The sequence below is a fragment of the Trachemys scripta genome, chromosome 4, assembly GCF_013100865.1.
Source record: "Trachemys scripta elegans isolate TJP31775 chromosome 4, CAS_Tse_1.0, whole genome shotgun sequence".
Lineage (NCBI taxonomy): Eukaryota > Metazoa > Chordata > Testudines > Emydidae > Trachemys > Trachemys scripta.
This window is the reverse complement of record NC_048301.1, coordinates 66,363,455-66,385,315: the sequence shown is the minus strand read 5'-3', so window position 1 is coordinate 66,385,315 and position 21,861 is coordinate 66,363,455. Positions and strand designations below refer to the sequence as shown.

General features: G+C 43.6%; 1 protein-coding gene across 2 annotated transcripts in view; it reads right to left on the bottom strand.

The window, feature by feature from the left end:
* The window catches only part of LOC117876851 (cytochrome c oxidase assembly protein COX16 homolog, mitochondrial), a 75,851-nt gene that overhangs the window by 43,616 nt on the left and 10,374 nt on the right, over nt 1-21,861 (bottom strand). For both annotated transcript variants that reach the window (XM_034769306.1, XM_034769307.1), the window contains one exon: nt 12,794-12,871. In XM_034769306.1, the coding sequence (XP_034625197.1) occupies nt 12,794-12,871 (78 nt within the window). The remainder of the gene's footprint in view (nt 1-12,793; nt 12,872-21,861) is intronic.

Here is a 21,861-nt window from a genome sequence, read left to right as displayed (position 1 = left end):
TTAGGCAGTGAATAAAATATTTATTTTATATCAATGGATTGCTAAAAACATTGAGTTATAAGTTATTCAAGAGTTATTATATTATTATTTTTAATTTTAAGTAAACTATGTTGGTGAAGGGAGTTGGCCTATTTGAATTCCAGAAGGTGAGTCGAAACCTACATGGGACAAAAGGCTCATCTCCTCCACAGAACTCAGAAGAAAACTGATTGCATGGAACAAAAATAAATAAATAAAATGAAAAAGCAAAAATAGAGATGAAGTGTGTTGGGCTGACTTTGCTAAAGAATGAAGTCCTCTGTTTATCTTAGGGACAAGCTGTAGTTGCATGATCTTCCCCCGCTTCACCCCATCCACCTGCCTAAACTCTAGATCGGGGTAGGCAACCTATGGCACGTGTGCTGAAGGCGGCACACGAGCTGATTTCCAGGGGCACTCAAACTGCCCAGGTCCTGGCCACCGGTCCGGAGGGCTCTGCATTTTAATTTAATTTTAAATGAAGCTTCTTAAACATTTTGAAACCTTATTTACTTTACATACGACAATAGTTTAGTTATATATTATAGACTTATAGAAAGACCTTCTAAAAACATTAAAATGTATGACTGGCACGCGAAACTTTAAATTAGAGTGAATAAATGAAGATTCGGCACACCACTTCTGAAAGGCTGCCGACCCCTGCTCTAGGTAGATGCTTCTAAATATGAGAAAGACATTCAGAAGTTAGCCACACTGCTGAGACTTGCCTGCAAGAAGGTATATTGTGATGGTAGCTTTTAAGATGTGGATATCTATTAGGAACTGAACTGACACAAAACTTATAATGGCCTTCAGTCACTCTCCTGGGCTGGATCTGTACCAGTGACAGAGATGAAAGGCGCCATATGCTACTAATGAGCTATTTCAATCCCATAGGTTTATAATAACCCATTGACTTACTACCATAATTCATTGATTTCCTATGAACAAAATGCGTTGCTGAGACACAAAAATAGAGGGCCGGAGTCTTAGATGGTTTAAATCTACATAGCTTCACTGATTTCAATTCCCTTCTCTGCCAGCTAAATCCTAATGCCAAGCCTCTAAAGAGAGATTCTTGTGTAGTTTCATTATACACAAAATGTGTACAAAGTGCATTTTCTAACACATCTGGAGGTCTTCAAAGGAAGAAAAAAAAAGGGCAGCTCACAGAAAGGAGGCAACAACTATCAGAGCAGCTAGGAATATGCCTGCTGGCAGAAGAAAAGCTGGAAACTTACAAAACACTGTTGCTATCATATGTATTTTACATTGTAATAAAATATTGACATTCCAAACTCCATGATTAGAAAAAAAAATTGGTTTCATCCATGTATTGTTGATGCTACTGACTTGCAATTAAAGATTTGGTCTTATCTTCATTTTACCTGCTGCATTTGTTTTACAGGAAGAACGCACATGAAACACATTTTCCAAAAAAAAATGGAAAGTGACGCACAGATCATCATACATTAAGTACATTGCTGGGAATATTTATTTTCCAGTAAGAGAAACAGGCACTGCCTGCTTCAAGGATATTGCCAGAGTCTGTAGTGCACAAAAATCCAGACTAGAATTTACATATGACTATCTCAGGAAAAAACAGTAACCACTAGATATAAAGCTTACAAATAGTATCTAACGGGCAGTCCCTATTATAGTCTGATGATTCATTCGGGAAAAGGAGAAACTCCCAGACTGGATTTCTGGTCCCTCCTGAGATGCATGCTGGATTTATACCTGTTGAGATTCCCTCCGAGACCTTTTCCACTCCACTTACCCAGAACACCTCATCTGGTTCTGAGCGAACACTTTATCCAATACTCTGGAATCCAAAAGCTTGGTTTGAATCAGGTCTTGTCACTGAGGTGTCTTTATTGACATTTCATAAAGCTACACATGAGGTGATCATGCCCAAATATCAGGAGGTGAGTTAGGGTGCCCCACAATTCCAAAAGCACATAATACATGAGATTACAGATGCAGACTAAACACATATACATTACATAAACAAATCCTGAACTGTCCATAAGATACAAAATATGCTAGTAAACAAAGCTGCAGCTGCAAACTTATCACACATTACTCTCCTTACCATTTCTTTATCTACTAACTACAAGTTTGTTACAAGGTCACTTGTGAATTAATATTTTGTCCACTGTTAACCTCTGTTTCCTTACTTCTATTCTCTTTCACTGTCCCTGGCCCTGATCTAATCCCAAAGGGACTGGTCAACTTTGTGCTCCCATTTCATCCTTATCGGTCTCATCCTGACCCAAATCACTGAATGGAGATTACTTGAGCAATTTCTACCTGAAATAATAATTTACACTCAAATAGTGCCTTCTATATGAAGATCTGAAAATACTTTAAAAACATGTGAATTAAACTCTGAAACCTCACTATGAGATACAGCAGCATTATCATCTCCATTTTACAGATGGGGAAATTGAGACTCATTGAAATTAAATGACTTGTCCAAGTTCATAAAGGGATTTTGCTGCACACTGGGAATAGAATCCAGGAGCCCAATTCTTTCTGAACAGGATATAGGTAAAATACCTATTAAGGTCAGTAGGGGTTACTTAAACCCTGCCTGGATGAGGACCGAGAGAGATCATGGGGCCTACCTGTGGTCTCTTGACTCCCATTCCTGTGCCTTAACCACCAGGTTGAATGCCAACAACAGGGACCCCAACAATAGGCTGAAGCCCTAAAAATGAATGGGACTAACCTGAATATAGGCACACTGCAGTATTGCCAACCCTAAGGGTTCAAAAATAATGAGTCAGCCCCCCCAAAATCATGTAGTGGCTTAAAATTTTAAAATATGGTAAATATTTGGGTGTTTGTCTTTGCCTTTGGACAGTGATTCTCAAACTTTTGTACTGGTGACTCCTTTCACACAGCAAGCCTCTAAGTGCGACCACCCCTTATAAATTAAACCCCTCTTTTTACATTTAAACACCATATAAACGCTGGAGGCAAAGCAGAGTTTGGGGGTGGATGCTGCCAGCTTACTCTTCCTTGTAATAACCTCACAACCCCCAGTTTGAGAACCCCTGCCTCTGAATTTCTGAGCCCGTAGGGGTCATGTTTTCCAGCTTTTCGCCACAACCATGAGGGCTAGAATTGTCCTTTTGTAAAATTAAAGCTGAAATTCTCATGTAATCGCTTGACTCCAGGAGCTGGGCTTTAATAACAACAAGTATTGTGAGACTCAGGCCATGGCTACACTCAAAACTTCAAAGCGCTGCCGCGGCTGCAGGTACTCCACCTCCACGAGGGGATTAGCTTACAGTGCTGGGGCACCGTTTACACTGGCGCTTTACAGCGCTGTAACTTGCTGCGCTCAGGGGGGTGTTTTTTCACACCCCTGAGCGAGAAAGTTGCAGCGCTGTAAAACGCCAGTATAGCCATAGCCTCACAATAAAGTCCTAAGAGTTGTCAATAGCACAATAACTTATTGGAACAGCCTACAAGTCATCTCTAATCAACGGCTAAATGCAACTCAATTGGTCAGAGGGATTAGCTGATGGGCTCAAAGCACTGCCCTTCTCCCTGGAGCTGAATGCACTGCTTCTGCACTTGTACTGCTGATCACTGCCTCCCCTACTGGTTGCCTGCATCGGAAAATGGCTTTTCCCTCTGGGGAGAAGATGACAGAACACACATGTGACAGATGAGTAGAAACATTGCTTAATGCACTATTGGAAGGCACTCAGATACAATGGTGATATACATGGTATAAAAACCTATATAGAATAGAATGGGGCATTTGGAATCAAAGCTGGATCTCCCGCAGCACAGTGCAGTAACTAAATGGCCAACAGGACAGCTGTGAAAAGACATTCCTATGTCTCCTGTTTCGATGGTCCAAAATTTGATCTTCAGAGAAGGTATGTCATGGTTTGGATGGCTACAGTACCTGTCTATTAAAAAACATTCCGGTTCAAATTCCTGTCCTTACAGAAAAGTTTCCTGGAATTTAATAGAGAAGAATATTTTTTTTCTATAAAGTTTTTGAAGGATTCAACGGAATTCTATAGCTGGAATAAGTTTCACTATTAAATTGAATATATTGGTTGGAATAAAAATGATATAGAAAGGATCTCATTTTCTATTGAAGTCTATACGGTTTTTAGAGTAATTTCTATACAAAGCTATTGCTTTTGCTCCATTAAATTCTATAGGACTTTTGCATAAAGATATTTATTTTTCTATAAGCAATTTTGCTTTGTATCTAATCTTCCCAGAAGTGGGAATAATTAGGCAACCTAACAGGAGTGCAATTTAAATGTTATCTGGGTTTTTATTGCAAAAATTACTAGTGCGTCAATGGAAGTTTTCTTTTCTGAAGGCCAAATCCTCAAGTCCCTACTCAGGCATAACTCCCATTGGTTTCAGGAGGAGTTTGCAGGATTATGGACCTCAACATATGGCCCACGGTAAATAAACAAATTGGAATGTTCAGTGTACTGACATAATGTGAGTAATCTAGTTATCTGACTCCTGGGTAATTTAAACGGCTCAGCTCATTCTAAAACATGTTTTTGCTGAGGAAAAGGATGGGCTTTTACCACTCTCAAACCCAAAGAAGTTACTCTAAATAGCTATAACATCTGTTGTTGGGACATTGTCAGTTCAATGGCTGTTACACACGGACATTACTGTTCAGGCCATCATTTTAGCTAGCATGGCAATACTTTTATCAAATGCAAAAATGTCACACACTAACCTTCTTCCCAACTCCTGGTATCGGACAACAAGCTAGAAAGGTATTAATAACTTAGGAATGTCCTTAATGGGGTCTTCTGTTCATTAAACCATAACAGTGAGAAAAGAAAGTGGTGCTTAGCTGCATTATTCTTGCAACAAGGCCAGCTGCTCTACTGCAGGCTCCTCTCAAATACTGTTGTGGAGTGAAAACCCTCTCGCTGATCTGGCTGTCAGTTAGACTCATAGACTTTAAGGTCAGAAGGGACCATTATGATCATCTGGTCCGACCCCCTGCATGCTGCAGGCCACAAAACCGTCCCTACCCTTTCCTTGACTCTGCTGATGAAGTCCCCAAATCCTGTGTCTTAGTGACTTCAATTGGCAGAGAACCCTCCTGCTAGAGATCCCTGCCCCATGCTGCGGAGGAAGGCGAAAAACCTCCAGGGCCTCAGCCAATCTACCCTGGAGGAAAATTCCTTCCCGACCCCAAATATGGCGATCAGTAAGACCCCGAGCATGTAGGCAAGAGTCTCCAGCCTGACCCTTGTTAGCCATTATACTGTTTACCTACCATTGCTTGGTATTCCTCAGCTAATATGTTTTACCATTAAACCATTCCCTCTATAAACTTGTCTAACTTAATCTTAAAACCAGACAGGTCCCTCGCCCCCACCGTTTCCCTCGGAAGGCCGTTCCAATATTTCACCCCTCTGACGGTCAGAAACCTTCGTCTAATTTCAAGCCTAAACTTCCCTACGGCCAGTTTATATCCATTCGTTCTCGTGTCCACATTAGTACTAAGCTGGAATAATTCCTCTCCCTCCCTTGTATTTATCCCTCTGATATATTTAAAGAGAGCAATCATATCCCCCCTCAACCTTCGTTTTGTCAGACTAAACAACCCGAGCTCCTCCAGTCTCCTTTCATACGACAGGTTTTCCATTCCTCTGATCATCCTAGTGGCCCTTCTCTGCACCCGTTCCAATTTAAGTTCATCTTTTTTAAACATGGGAGACCAGAACTGCACACAGTACTCCAAATGAGGGCTCACCAGCGCCTTATACAACGGAAGCAGCACCTCCTTATCCCTACTAGATATACCTCGCCTAATGCATCCCAAGACCGCATTGGCTTTTTTCACCGCCACGTCACATTGTCGACTCATAGTCATCCTGCGGTCTACAAGAACCCCTAGGTCCTTCTCCTCTTCCGTTACTTCTAACCAATGCGTCCCCAGCTTGTAGCTAAAAAGTTAGCTCAGCAAGAGTGGTGGTCACACTGAAGAAAAAAACCCGGTAGACAAACCCTATTCAGGATAAGGGGACTACCCTGGTGCTACAGTTTAGGATTAAAAATTTACTGTGCATCACCGAGGGAGACCCTCCAATAGAGGTGCCCAAACCATGCCTAACCAAAGGCTGCATTAGAAAATTGCCAAGAGACCAAGTTACAGTACCTCTTGTCACAAAATGGAGAAGATTGTACTCACAATGAAGCAGCTACAATCAAAAGTGGAACCAACAGAGCCTACAGCTCTTAGTATGCAATGCTCCCATTCACAGTATCCTGGCCATATGCACTTCCATGTTGAGATAAAGGTGGGAAGAAATGAGCTCCTGGATTTTATTCCCAGCTCTGCCACAAAGTCCCTATATGAACGCAGCCAAGTTACCATATATACTCGTTCCTAAGCCCAATTTTTTTAGTAAAAAAGGGAAGCACCACAGAAGGGGGTCGGTTTATGAACGGATATAGAGAGAAAAAGTGGGACACAGCCCTTCCCGCCAACAGAGGGAGCAAGGAGAGGCAGCAGAGCCAGAAGGGAAGAATCAGGCCAGAGTCTCTCTGCTTCTGGCCATGCTGCTCTCCCCCCAGCCTCCGAAGCAGCTGCAGCTCTGGGGCTGGCAGGCTGCAGCCGTGCCGCTCGGACCCGCCCCCGAGAGCAGGCTGTGGCTGTACCGCCTGGCCCGCCAGACCACGCTGTGACCACGCCGCCCGGTCCAGCCTGCTGGAACATGCTGTGGCTGCGTCGCCCGGTCTGGCCCACCAGAGCAGGATGCGGCCATGCCGCCAGGTGTGCTGGAGCAGCTCCAGCCAGGCCAGAGACATCCTCCCCTGGCCCTCCCCAGATAAGGTGGGAAGGAATGGGACAGGGAGAATGTGGGGGTCCCAGGCTAGGAGTGGGGGGGGGTCATGTGGAGGGTGGTCACAGGGGTTACTCCCCTGATCCCCAGCTTCTCCCCCCCAAAAAAATTTCCCCACCAATTGCTGTCCCCCAATGCAGGCACAGCTGTAAGGCTGTCCTTCAAGAACCTCTTGCAAAACCTGATACAGGACATATGTTGGAGGTGGGACTGTACCATGCAGAGCTTCAGAGTCTCTGGGTAGTGCTGCCTCCCAAAGGACAGCCCAGGAAGGTGGTGTTTGACCCCAGGGTCATCTAAGTTATAAGGGCTTTTCCAGGGCCTAGAGCAGCCAAGGATTGGAATGGAGCTAAGGTGCTGTCTAGCTACATTAACCCACCAAGTTCTGTTCTTCACCTCTTAAAATAATCCAATGATTTTTACAAAAAAGTGCCATGGAATCTTTAATGATTACAAAGGGTTAAAAGCTCATTTCTGCATCTCACTAGAAAGTCAGCAGCTGAATGACTCCGAGCACTGCTATGACACTCTCTACGTCAAAGTAGCACTCTGGAACCACCATATTCATCAGGGTGATACGAGTATGATATGTTTTGTATAAAGTATATATTGTGAGGTATCATTTTAAAAGTCTTGATCTGTTGAATATTAATATCCTGTTGGATTGTATGTACTATCATTGTATGTGAAGTTATGAAGCATTACTGTTTGTGGTACTGAAATATGTTGTGAGGTTGGGAACACCCACAACCATCCTTTCAGTTACACAGGAGTAGGCATCAATAGTCAGACAGCGTTAATGGCTCATCAACACCCATCAAGAAAAGAATCCACTATCCTAGAGACTTCTCAGAGAGTAACTCACATCACAGCAAAGATCTTTCCAGCAAGCTGAAAGGAAATATAAGAGAGACAGTGACATCATCACGTGGCCACTCCCCGCCCCCAACGCAACACCTGGAGGACAAAGACTTTCAACTGCAGAAGAGTGGTCCCAGTGGCCTCTCAGAGTTGGTAAGACAACTCCCACCTGTTTATGCTCTCTGTATGTGTGTATATATATCTCCTCATTATATGTTCCATTCTATATGCATCCGAAGAAGTGGGCTGTAGTCCACGAAAGCTTATGCTCTAATAAATTTGTTAGTCTCTAAGGTGCCACAAGTACTCCTGTTCTTCTTTTTGCGGATACAGACTAACACGGCTGTTACTCTGAAACTTGTCATTATGCAAGGCACTGCATTTAGCCGTATGGAATGGAAATCCATCAACCTCATGAAAAAACTCGTACAGATACAGACAGACATCATCTTCCTTTCCAAATGCAAGCAGATGGACATCATACCAAAAGGACTAAAGGTAAAAAATCCATTACAATCTACATATCACACAGACTATGCTGAGAGACTGTGTCACACACTCTCAAAGAAACTGCGAAACCACCTGATCAGCATCCTATACAGCAAACAGGGAAAGATTAAGAATGAGCTCTCAGAACTGGATACTCTCATAAGAAACCAACCTTCCACACAAACTTCCTCATGGATAGACTTTACAAAAACTAGACAAGTCATTTACAAGACAAACTTTGCCTCTCTACAAAGGAAAAAGGACACTAAACTATCTAAACTGCTACATGCCACAAGCAGCCACAACAGTAGTTCCCTTAACCCACCCAGCAATATTGTTAATCTTTCCAGCTATACTCTTAGCCCAGCAGAAGAGTCTGTCCTATCTCGGGGCCTCTCCTTTTGTCCCTCCAGACCCATGAATATGATACAGTTCTGCGGTGACCTAGAATCCTACTTTCGACGTCTCCGACTCAAAGAATATTTCCAACATACCTCTGAACAGCATACTAACCCACAGAATCCTCCCTACCAGCACTACAAAAAAAAGGATTCTGCATGGACTCCTCCGGACGGTCGAAACAACAGACTGGATTTCTACATAGATTGCTTCCGTCGACGTGCAAAGGCTGAAATTGTGGAAAAGCAACATCACTTGCCACATAACCTCAGCCATGCTGAACACAACGCCATCTACAGCCTCAGAAACAACCCTGACATCATAATCAAAAAGGCTGACAAAGGAGGTGCTGTCGTCATCATGAATAAATTGGAATATGACCAGGAGGCTGCTAGACAGCTCTCTAACACCACATTCTACAGGCCATTATCCTCTGATCCCACTGAGGATTACCTAAAGAAACTACACCATCTGCTAAAAAAACTCCCTGACAAAGCACAGGAACAAATCCGTACAGACACATGCCTAGAACCCCGACCAGGGGTATTCTATTTGCTACCCAAGATCCATAAACCTGGATATCCTGGACGCCCCATCATCTCAGGCATTGGCACCCTAACATCAGGCTTGTCTGGTTATGTAGACTCTGTCCTAAGACCCTACGCTACCAGCACTCCCAGCTATCTTCGAGACACCACTGACTTCCTGAGGAAACTACAATCCATCGGTGATCTTCCAGAAAACACCATCCTGGCCACTATGGACGTAGAAGCCCTCTACACCAATATTCCACACAAAGATGGACTACAAGCTATCAGGAACAGTATCCCTGATAATGTCACAGCTAACCTGGTGGCTGAACTTTGTGATTTTGTCCTCACCCACAACTATTTCACATTTGGGGACAATATATACCTTCAAGTCAGCGGCACTGCTATGGGTACCCGCATGGCCCCACAATATGCCAACATTTTTATGGCTGACTTAGAACAACGCTTCCTTAGCTCTCGTCCCCTAACACCCCTACTCTACTTGCGCTACATTGATGACATCTTCATCATCTGGACCCATGGAAAAGAAGCCCTTGAGGAATTTCACCATGATTTCAATAATTTCCATCCCACCATCAACCTCAGCCTAGATCAATCCACACAAGCGGTCCATTTCCTGGACACTACTGTGCTAATAAGCGATGGTCACATCAATACCACCCTATACCGGAAACCTACTGACCGCTACACTTACCTACATGCCTCCAGCTTCCATCCAGGACACACCACACGATCCATTGTCTACAGCCAAGCTCTAAGATATAACCGCATTTGCTCCAATCCCTCGGATAGAGACAAGCACCTACAAGATCTCTATCAAGCATTCTTAAAACTACAATACCCACCTGCTGAAGTGAAAAAACAGATTGACAGAGCCAGACGAGTACCCAGAAGTCACCTCCTACAAGACAGGCCCAACAAAGAAAATAACAGAACACCACTAGCTGTCACCTTCAGCCCCCAACTAAAACCTCTCCAGCGCATCATCAGAGATCTACAACCTATCCTGAAAGATGATCCTTTACTCTCACAGATCTTGGGAGACAGACCTGTCCTCGCTTACAGACAACCCCCCAACCTAAAGCAAATACTCACCAGCAACCACACATCACTGAACAAAACCACTAACCCAGGAACCTATCCTTGTAACAAACCCCGATGCCAACTCTGTCCACATATCTATTCAAGTGACATCATCATAGGACCTAATCACATCAGCCATACCATCAGGGGCTCGTTCACCTGCACATCTACCAATGTGATATATGCCATCATGTGCCAGCAATGCCCCTCTGCCATGTACATTGGCCAAACCGGACAGTCTCTACGCAAAAGAATTAATGGACACAAATCTGACATCAGGAATCAAAATACTCAAAAACCAGTGGGAGAACACTTTAACCTGTCTGGTCATTCAGTGACAGACCTGCGGGTGGCTATATTACAACAGAAAAACTTCAAAAACAGACTCCAAAGAGAGACTGCAGAGCTAGAATTGATATGCAAACTAGACACAATCAACTCCGGTTTGAATAAGGACTGGGAATGGCTGAGCCATTACAAACGTTGACTCTATCTCCCCTTGTAAGTACTCTCACACTTCTTATCACACTGTCTGTACTCGGCTAGCTTGATTATCACTTCAAAAGCTTTTTTTCTCTTAATTAATTGGCCTCTCAGAGTTGGTAAGACAACTCCCACCTGTTTATGCTCTCTGTATGTGTGTATATATATCTCCTCATTATATGTTCCATTCTATATGCATCCGAAGAAGTGGGCTGTAGTCCACGAAAGCTTATGCTCTAATAAATTTGTTAGTCTCTAAGGTGCCACAAGTACTCCTGTTCTTCTTTTTGTGTATTGAGGATTTGTAATCTGCTTGTACCATCTGTCAGGGTGAGACACTGCTTGATTCAAATCCTGCTTAGTTTGTAGAACTGAGGCCTTGGCTACACTTGCGGATTCACAGCGCTGCCATGGCAGCACTAAGCGCGAGTGTAGTCGCGCTGCCAGCGCTGCGAGAGCTCCACCTGTCCGAGGGGAATAGCTTGCAGCGCTGCAAGAGAGCGTGCAGCGCTGCAGGCGCTGATTACACTGGCGCTTTACAGCGCTGCACTCAGGGGGGTGTTTTTTCACACCCGAGCGCAGCAAGTGCAGCGCTGTGAATTGCCAGTGTAGCCAAGGCCTTAGACTGTGAATTTATTTTTGTTTCTTAAGTAGCCAACTATGATCTCTATGCCTACTACTTATAATCACTTAAAAAAAAAATCTATCTTTCTGTAGTTAATAAACCTGTTTTATATTTTACCTAAATCAGTGTGTTTTGGTTGAAGTGCTTGTGAAATCTCAGTTCAGTTTACAAAGGCTAGTGTGAGTCCATTGCACATTGAGGGAGTGGCGAACTTACACTGGCCAGGCTTTTGACCAGTGCAAGACAATACAATTCTGGGGTGCAAAGCTGGGGGGAATTGGCTGGAGCCTCACTATTGATGGTTCATGAGTGGCTGGAAGATCATTCATATAACACAGTTGGGTGTGTCCCTGCCCATGGATATCTGTGTAAGTGCAGTGCCTATCAGAGGTTTGTAGCTTGACATCAGCATCACAGTGAGAGAGGCAGCCCAGGCTGGTGGGTTTGAAGGGCTCAGCAGTCACACAGTCCAGGTTGTACACCGGGGACCCAGTCACAGCCACACACTGGGGCATTGATTCAGTAATGATTCAGAAGTGAGAGTACCACTCAGTGAATCACCAGCACCACTTGCTGCAGTACTCAGTGAAAGGTTCCATATCTAATATACTTACTTCCCCCAGTTATGGGTTTTCAGTTACAGTACAAGAAAGATTCTTTCCCCCCATCCCTTTAGTACAAGTTTCATATATGCGGGAAGATTGGGAGGTGAAGATGGGTCCTCTATCTCCCTCAGGGACCATAGAGCAACCCTCAGTGGGTATGTCTAAACTGGGAAAATATGTGACATTTTAAAATGTGTGAACTAATACATGTTGATTAACACAAAATTTTAAACACCACTTATAACGTAAGAGAGATATGGTTTAACGCTTTTTAAAAGTGTGTTAGCTGGTCTTGGTCAACCCTAGGCTCCTCCTACCCCACCTCACTGCCACCTTGGGTTGACCAGGACCATTTAATACCATTTTTTAAGGAGTAACACCCTGTCTACTCTAGGCACTAAATGGTATTTAAAAACATGTCCGTTAAAACATATTAGCTAGCAACTTCTAAAACATCACTTATTTTTTCTGGTCTAAATAGGGCCATTGTAACCACCATCCTTCTGGCAAAATCACCCCCCTTCACTGTAACTCATCATTGCTCCCCTTTAATCAGAGGGGCTTCTGCAGCTAAGCCATGCAAGATGTAGCAGCACTCATCTTACTTTTGCTCTCCAACCTGCCACCCAGGAAAAGTTTTAAAGTTTCATTATCATCATTATTTGTTTTGTGGCGTGCCTCCCATGGAGCCCCAACCATGGATGAGGGCCACACTATGCTAGGCACGCTACAAATACCAAATCATACTATTTTTCCAGTCCTTGCTATTTTTTGGTGCTCTCTACATTTGAAAAACCAACAAACCACTTAACTTACCTTGCTGTGGAGTTTTTGAGCATCATAACGGATTTGAGTGAACTCACGGAGACCAAAGGACCCACCAATAATCAGGAGCTGAAATATTAAACAAAGAAAGAGCACTCACTAAAAAGACAGCACAGTACACCACACACTGGACTACTACAAGAGAACACTGACCTGCACCCATGGCAAGTGTCAGGAGGCCTCACATTCTTCCCAAGGCAGAATAAAAGACAAGGGTGCATCACCTGATAAGCGGGGGGCATCAGAGCTTCCATCCATGATAGTCTGTCTATGGATCTCACCAAATTTCTAATTTATGCAGAAAGGACTGTAGGGGGACTCCGATTTTCTCAGTGCCTGTTCCCTCCCCATCTTTCACCCTTACAATCTTCATATATAAATTGTTTTTCAAATGGCTCCTTGATTTGTCAGCAGCAGAGGACACTGCTACTGGATTTGTTCTCACTATTTTCAAACCAATAAACAGGGAAGTAACAATGCCCAGTTGGTTTATTCTTATGCCTGGGCATAAAAGGACCCAATTAAGTTTCTGGAACAAACAAGCAAGATTGGAACAATGGTCCTACTGTCATTTAGGATGTCGCTGAAGAAATCAAACCCACTGCACTTGTATCTTTATTATTGTCCCATTTATTTTGTTGGAGCTCCCTCCACACCACTAAAGCTTATGAAAAGGAATAATAAAGGAAGAAATAGGCAAGGCAGAGTCTCATGTCAGCATGAAGAAAATCATGAAATGATTTGTTCTTACGACAGGCAGAGAGACGTCACAAAGCGTAAACATCTATTTTAACCTTTAGAGAGCCCTGCCATGCTCAGACAAACCTAAAGATCAAGTACACCATTAAGGGCTGGCCAAGCAATCTAGTTGCCACATGGAAGATCAGAGTTCTGACTCTTGCTCTGGCCTGACACACTCCTTCTGCTGTTCTCCGGCAAGGCCCATTGGCTGACATACAGAATGGGAGGGCAACAGGCTTCAAAGAGAGGCATGTCTGAGGAAGGCAATGGGAGGGGGATGTTCTGAGGACCCCAGAAGAAAAACTATCCTGTATTTTCTCTCTCTCTCTCTCTCTCCTCACTGCTAGTTAACTCCTTTTCTGCAGGCTGCTGCAATTCACATAGTAGCAGTTCTCCATACAATGCTGGTGTTCAAATGAAATGTATCAGGCTCATAACACAGCACGACAACATGCTGAGTCTCATACTTGTTAAAATCATGCTGCATAGACATGGTTAAAAATGTGTGCCCTTCCTATCTAGCACATTACCCCTGACAGATTATTTCAGTGATGCAGTATTTGTTGTTGGTTTTTTTGTTTTTGTTTTTTAATGTGACTTTTCTTCTCAGTTTATTCCTCCTGAAAGGTGCTGGCCAAATTGATTTTCCACTGGAAGAGGTCGGGCTGCCCCACAACAGAAACAGCAATAGGTATAACCTCCCCTCAGAAGCTGAAAGGTGACAGATTGGTAGCACTGGAAACTGAACCCTTATGGATAGCCATAGAAATGGGCACCCTTTGGCAAGTGGCAATGAGTGCTCGGAGTGAAGTCTGCACAGTCTCATTCTATCTTGATCTTTTGGATGTACACCTCTACCTCGATATAACGTGACCTGATATAACACGAATTCAGATACACCGCAGGAAAGCAGGGCTCCCGCGGGACGGGGCTGCGCACTCCGGTGGATCAAAGCAAGTTCAATATAACGCGGTTTCATCTCTAACGCGGTAAGATTTTTTGGCTCCCGAGGACAGCGTTATATTGAGGTAGAGGTGTACATGACAATTGGAGCCAAATGTAGCAGTGGCTTTTGTGATATGGACACCTACCTGATAGGAACTGGACCCAGAACTACAACTCATTTCACAAAGCCAATCAAAGAACCATCAAGTGGTAGCAAATAATCTTCAGTAGCTAACAACCTGGACCATTATGAACCAAACTGGGCCAGATTTCTGACTCCACCATTCAAGGAAGTGATGATATTGTTGTAGATGCTGGATCAACAAAAACACATACTGCAGAAAGCAGGGATTTATATGGGAAAAGCTTCTGCTCACTAACAAATATTTTGGTAATAAGATCTGAGAAGGAAAACACAAAAACAAAAAACCCAATATGCTGATTCAAAGTGGTTTTAAGATCTGCCTAAATATGGCACGGGTGATTAGTCAGCAAATACATTCATTCTTCTCGTTAAAGTTCAATTGCATGAAGCACTGAGCATCTCACAGGATCAGGCAATAACTCTAACCAAATGTGGTTAGAGTCACAGCATTTATTCTCATTAAAACAAGAATCTCCTTTGAAACTGGTCCTCTTTCATAGAAAATGACTAGTGTGTTAATTAACAGCCCAGTGATTTACCTCACATTCTTAAAGCTCTAATGAACAGACTGCAAGATTGGTTTCAAGAAGTTTATTGCTATCACACACAATAGTTTACCAGCTGGAATCACTCGAACATACAGTATGAAGAATGCAGGTCTGAAGCAGCTGCACTAGAAAAGTATCTGGTACCCAGTTGTCAAACTACTCAGAAATCAATAATTAATCTCGTTAGATCCATTAAGCATTAGTTTGCCCAGCAATGAGCACTCATAAAATTATACTATACAACAGGGGTAAGCAACCTTTCAAAAGTGGTGTGCCGAGTCTTCATTTATTCACTTTAATTTAAGGTTTCGTGTGCCGGTAATACATGTTAACGTTTTTTAGAAGATCTCTCTCTCTCTAAGTCTATATTACATACAATAATAGTTTAGTTATATAAAGTAAACAAGATTTTCAAAATGTTTAAGAAGCTTCCTTTAAAATTAAATTAAAATGCTGATCTTATGCCGCCAGCCTGCTCAGCCCGCTTCCAGCCTGGGATTCTGTTCACCTAGGCCTGCAGCGGGCTGAGCGGGGCGACTTGAGGTCAGGGCAGAGGGCTGGGGTGTGTGTGGAGGTGCAGGGCACAAGGCTGGGTGTGGAGGGGAGGTCAGGGCAGAGGGCTGAGTGTGCGGGGGGGGGGGGGCAAGGCGGAGGACTGAGGGGCTCGGGTCCCGGGGATGCTCCCAGCCCCCTGCCCTGAGCGGCTCATGGCAGGGGGCTGGGAGGGATATGCCCTGTTCCACCCCCTTCCCCAAGGCCCGTCCCTACCTCTCTGCCTCCTCTACGGAGCAGCGAGCACGCTGCCGCTCGGCTCTGCTCTGCTCCCCCTCACAAGGGCCGTCTCTGGCAGGGAGAGGGGGGAGGAGGAGGGGCTGGAATGCACCACGGTGTGGGAAAAAAAACGGGGGAGGGGGAGGAGCTTGGCTGCCGCAGGACCAAGCTTCTGTCTCCTGCCCCAGCAGGGGAGAGTGGTGGGCAGAGGGATTGAGTGGGGCTGGGGGCCAGGATACCCCCCCACCGCTCTCCCCTGCAGGGTCCTGCGGCAGTCAAGCTTCTCTCCTACCCCTTCTTCCCCCAGCGTGGCGCTTTCCGGCCCCTCCGCCCCCTCCTCTCACCGGGCAGGCAGCGTGCCACTCAGAATCGGCTCGCGTGCCGTGTTTGGCAAGCGTGCTGTAGGTTGCAGACCCCTGCTATACAATGTATGTTCACTTTGTGTCTTATTCACATTAACGAAGGACTTACAGCTAGCCTGTTCCTCATAAGCCACGCCCTACTAAATTAAGAATGGTCAATATACTGTGGTTTGTGAAGCCACTCTTTAACCAAAAGGAAATGACAATGCACGCTCTTACTTTGCTGCATCTAAAACACTGTATATAATATGATTTAATAATCATCACCCTTTTGTCTGTGCCATAACGATGGAAAAACACTCAAAATTTCATGAAACAATAGTCATACCACGCTGTATATGTTCTGTCTTGTCTTGATTGGCAGGGACCATTTACTATATACTACCCAGCACACTTTCAGCTATATACAGTACATGATAAATAAAAATGCTACATACACAGACATACAAAAGGGGGCTGGTGATTAGAGTATCTATTTTTCTTGAAAGTCAATATCTGAACTGCACTACCTAATTTAGATTGTAACACCAAGATGCCGTCTTCCTCCAAATATAGTACAGCACTGAGCACTACAGTATTAAATAAAATATAATAATCATCAAAGGCCTAACTTGAGGCTCTAAGCAAAACAGATCAGTGGTTTCAGACTTGTACACATTACTTGTTTGTTCAGATCACAAAACCACCACCAGCCTCTGCAGTGGAGAGAGAGGCTATGACTCAGCTGGTGTGACTAATTTACTCTGTTCCTTAGAATACAGTTCCAAACCTTTACCTGCCCTAATTTTACTGACATCACCGTTATATCATGAAATCTAAAGAATGTTTAAATTCTGTTTACTTTTTGCCCTTCACACAGTGAAACCAGATGGGTTGGTTCCATTTTCTCATTTCCAAATCAGAAATAGTCACCTTCCCTAACAGGGACCATTGGGTGTGCCATAATATAAATATTTCCTACCACCACTAATAATAAATAATAATTCTTACCAATGTTACAATTATGTATATAATGCTGAGCAACTGAAGGAGGAGCAGTAATTAAGTACATACTGAAAATTAAAACCAGGGTGGATTTGAATCACTAGTGAGGAAGACTCGATTTAATCATGGATTTCTACATTAAAGTGTATTCTTGTTGGTTATAACCTTAATACATATTCTTCACAACTCAGAGATGTAGGTTTCATTTTTAGAAGGTACACACTCTACATGTTTAAAGTGATTTATTTTGAAAACTTTTCAGAATAATTTTACAGCTATATCAGAAAATGAATGATTGTTTGGTTATTTCATTTACCAAAAGGTAATTGAAGCAGATATTTATGAACTCATTGGGAGGTGAACTATCTCCAATTCAACAGGTTAATCATTAATATTTGGAGGATTTTCTTGCCATGCTGTATTAGGAGGAGAACATCACCAGACAGACATTTAAATTGTTTTATTTAACTAAAACAAAGTTATGCATTTGGATTTTTTCTTCAACAGCAAACATAATATTTTACAAAACAAGCATATGGATTTTTGAAAAATCAAGTTTGTTTTTGTTAAAATTGTTTTTAACTAAAATAGTTAAATGAAATATTAAAAAAAATTAAATTGGCTATGTCAGACAGGTCAACATGAGAAATTTAAAATATTGGCTTCTGCAGCTAACTCAGTCAGTCATCTTCACCTTCATTTTCCTATTTGTTCATAATTTGGAAAAGAAAAAACAAGCTTTCCTGCTTTTTCAGGTCCCAAACGATTTCTCAGTTTGGAATGAATTAGTCCAAAGAAAGAAAATAGTCTTTCTACACCGGCAGAAGCAGCTACTGCTGTTAAAAGTGAGATTATCTCACTTCAACAGTCTCTGAATCCAAGTGCTCAAGTGACTTCCACCAGTGAACTGGTGGGACTTTCTTTAAAACATCAGCAGCAAACATTTCTTAAATGGTTCACCCTTAGCTCTGAAGTTTATTATAGTTGACATTATGGAGGAATGATTGCTGGATGTCCATGTCATAGCCAACTTCTCTTCAGCAGTTTTGACCCTGGTACCGAGTATCGAGAATATCTGCAAGAAAATGAGCTGGAAATAGTGCTTGTTCCATTTGTTTTTTTTAATGCTTGTAATTTAACTATCATTTGTGATAGACCCAGGCCAGTTGGGTACAGCAGAATAGCAGAAGGCAGATATACTGGCCACTGGATTAAGTTTTCTGTTCCCTGACTGACCAGAGCAGGCGCTGCTCCAGGCTAATGAGAACACCTGACTCCAATTAACCTGCAAAGAGTCAGGTGAGGCCATTAAGCTAATGTGACAACCTGACTCTAATTAAGGCCCCGCTGATACTATAAAAAGGGCTCACTCCAGTCAGGCAGAGAGAGCCAGGGAAGAGAAAGTGTGGCTGAAGGGCTGGTTAATGAAGACACCCTCAAGTTCTTGATAAGGGAGCCCTAAGGTAAGAGTGAAGAAGGGAGAAGCAGGAGAGCTGTGGGGAAGTGGCCCAGGGAAATGTAGCAACTCTGGCAGTGAAAGGTTGGCTGCCAACAGCTGCTACCATTAGGGTCCCTGGGCCGGAACCAGGAGTAGAGGGTGGGCCCAGGTTCCCCCTAACCCACCACTACAGGAACACCTCCTGGGAGGAGACGTCAGGTCCTTGTCAGGACAGGAGGCTAAACTGTTCTAAAACAAGCCCCTAGGGACAACAGAGACTGTGGAAGTTCTCTCACCAACCTCCTTGCTGGCCTATGATGAAAAGGGCTCTGTAGACTGTAACCCTGGCCCTAGAGAGAGAAGGGCTACATGGAGGGTCACAGAGAGCCACTGAGGCTAGCATATACCGCCTAGAAGCGCAGGACCCACGGGGGCAAGGTCAGAGCTCTGCCATACATTGTCTATTTTTCTTTTTAAGATCTCACTCAGTTCCTTCCAAATTTCAACAGCATCAGCTGTAAAACAGCTATTTCCCTGCATTTTGTTCAAGGCTACAGAAATATGCTTCAGAGTACTCAGCATGTGTTCAACATTTCTCTTAAGCTCAACGTTGAGAACTTTGGCTGTGGGAGTGCCATCTATTTTTTCACGATTTTGTTCACAAACTCATCAGATTAGGTCAGTTCTTGATATAGTGCTCAAAACAGTCCACTACCGAGTTCCATCGCACGTCTTGTGGGAGAGTTAGCTTGGTTCCTCGCATTTTTTTCAGAGCAGCTGCTGCAAAGTGGTTGTTATGGAAGTATATTGCAATTTCAACAACATTAGCCTTTATTTCTGGAGCACTGAAGTCTTAGGCTAGGAAGTGCATCAAATGAGCACTGCAACGGTATGTTATTAGCTTGGGACTCTTTTTTCTACATAATTTCTTCTCATCTTGGATACATTTGCAGCATTGTCTGTGACCAAGATGCATACTAGACATTTGAATTTTTGTTTGTTTGTTATAACTTTTATTGCTACTTCTTGTAAGTATTCTGCTGTGTGTGCATTTCCTGATGTATCAATTGTTTCTGTAAGGAAGACATTCCCTTCTTCTGTTGTCACACAAGCACATACAACAGGATCATTGTGGACATTGCTCCAAACATCAAGACACCAGTTAACAATTTCACCCTCTAGACCTTTTGCACACTGCTCAATTTCTCTTTCATATACTTTATCAGCAATTTGCCTGCGACATCTGCTCTGTTGGGTGGACTGTATCCTGGTCTTAATCACTGAACCATGTTAATGAAGTATGGGTTCTCAATCATGGAAAGGAGAGTTTGTTGCATAAACAAATGGGGCAATTTTTTCATCAACTACCTGTTTGTAATCTGCTGGTTCTTATCACAAACTTATCTATGGTTGTTCCTGGATGATGGAGATTTTTTTTTTCTTTTTGCTACAGGTGATGTACTGTGGCTATATGACATACATGATATGACTGAAACTATCATTGGCAGATAACTCTGAAACTATAGAAAGTGATGGTGATCTTGAGGGAGAATAGTCTTCAGAATCCTGTATGTTGAGGATGGATTCTCCTAAACAAAATAAGTCAATGCAGTTATTTAATAATTATTACCATACTGCTCATTTAGTATTACTCATTGCATTCACTGACACTCAGTACTACTTTAAAGTAAAAATTGTAAAAGGAAGATCTGCCTATTTCAGCTATTTATTTATCACAACTGCATCTAAAATGATACTCTACGGTACTAACAACTATATTTTTTTGCTCAAACATGAGAATTCAAGAATAGTCCAGAAGGAAGACAGACAGTCCTTAAGAAAGAAGTATGAAATAAAAAAAAGTTTATCAACCTGAAGATCCTGCATGTTCAGTGCGACGGGGTCCGCTTACCCCACACTAGCCCAGGCAGGGTTAAGCCCATGTTATTGACAGCAGAAGTCCTGCCTCCCTGGCAAGGCTGGGCATGCTCCAAGTGCTCTAGTAGTATAAAGGGAGGGAGCCCAGCTCATTCTGGGCTGGAGGCTGCAGGGGAAGGACCTGCCTGGGAAGCTTCTGCAGAGGGCTAGCCACAGCCCCTGAATGCACCAGGAATCAAAGCCCTGCACGGCCTGCCTGCACCCAGGCGATTGGAGGAACCCTTGAAGATGACTGGCCTTGCCAAACACAGAGGACCCGACATCTCCTGGGAAACCTCACAGATTCTGGTAAGAAGTGACCCAGGTAGGGTGACAGAGTGGTACCTCCCTGCCCCCCCCCCCCGGGGGGGGAAACTCAGCGTGTTTCAGTAGGACCCCCCTGCTGAGTCAGTGGCAAGGCACTACGCCACTGTTAGGGCCCTGAGTGGGGCCCAGTGGAGTTGGGTGGGCCCAGACCCCCCTACCGGGGCTGCCACACCCCATAAGGGGTGCCCCAATCCTATAGATGCTGGCCACTAGGCCCCGCATCAAAGGGCGGCTCTATAGACTCTGGCCGCTAGACCACGCTGCCCTGCACTGAAGGGCTGCTTTATAGATTGTGACTGATGGGCCACGCTGCCCTGACTCTGGGGGCGTGGACCGTCACATTCAGACATGTTCCTTTCATCACCTTCACCGCAGCTTCCTCCTGAGAAGGAACACTTCTCATGATGTTGTTTCATTCCAGCAACCAGGCCTTGCATTTCTTTGTTGCACTGTTTGCATTTTGCACATATGCCTGTCTTACCCACAGGTAGAGGAACTTCATTAAAATATTCCCAAACTGGGTCTCTTTTATGGTTTGTAGCCATTATAGGTTTTCCCTTCTAGTGAGAGTGGTATGGTAGATCTCAAATCAATGAAGACTGCACTCAAAGACCTCAAGACTTCTGGAATATGCTGCTCAAACAGTTCCACTTTTGTTTCTACTGCCTGTCCCTCCCTTCTCACATTTATCTCCAGACTTCTCCTTGTCCAGAGCTATTCCACCCCCAACAATCTTCTATTAATTGAACTTTCTGAAACTTTGCACTTTTAGAGAGGTAAGGGATTGACTCTGTACACAAATTTGCAGAGGGACAATAGGGTTGAGGCCTGTTATTTCTCACCTCTTATTTATTCATTCATTTAAAAATATTTTTGCTGTT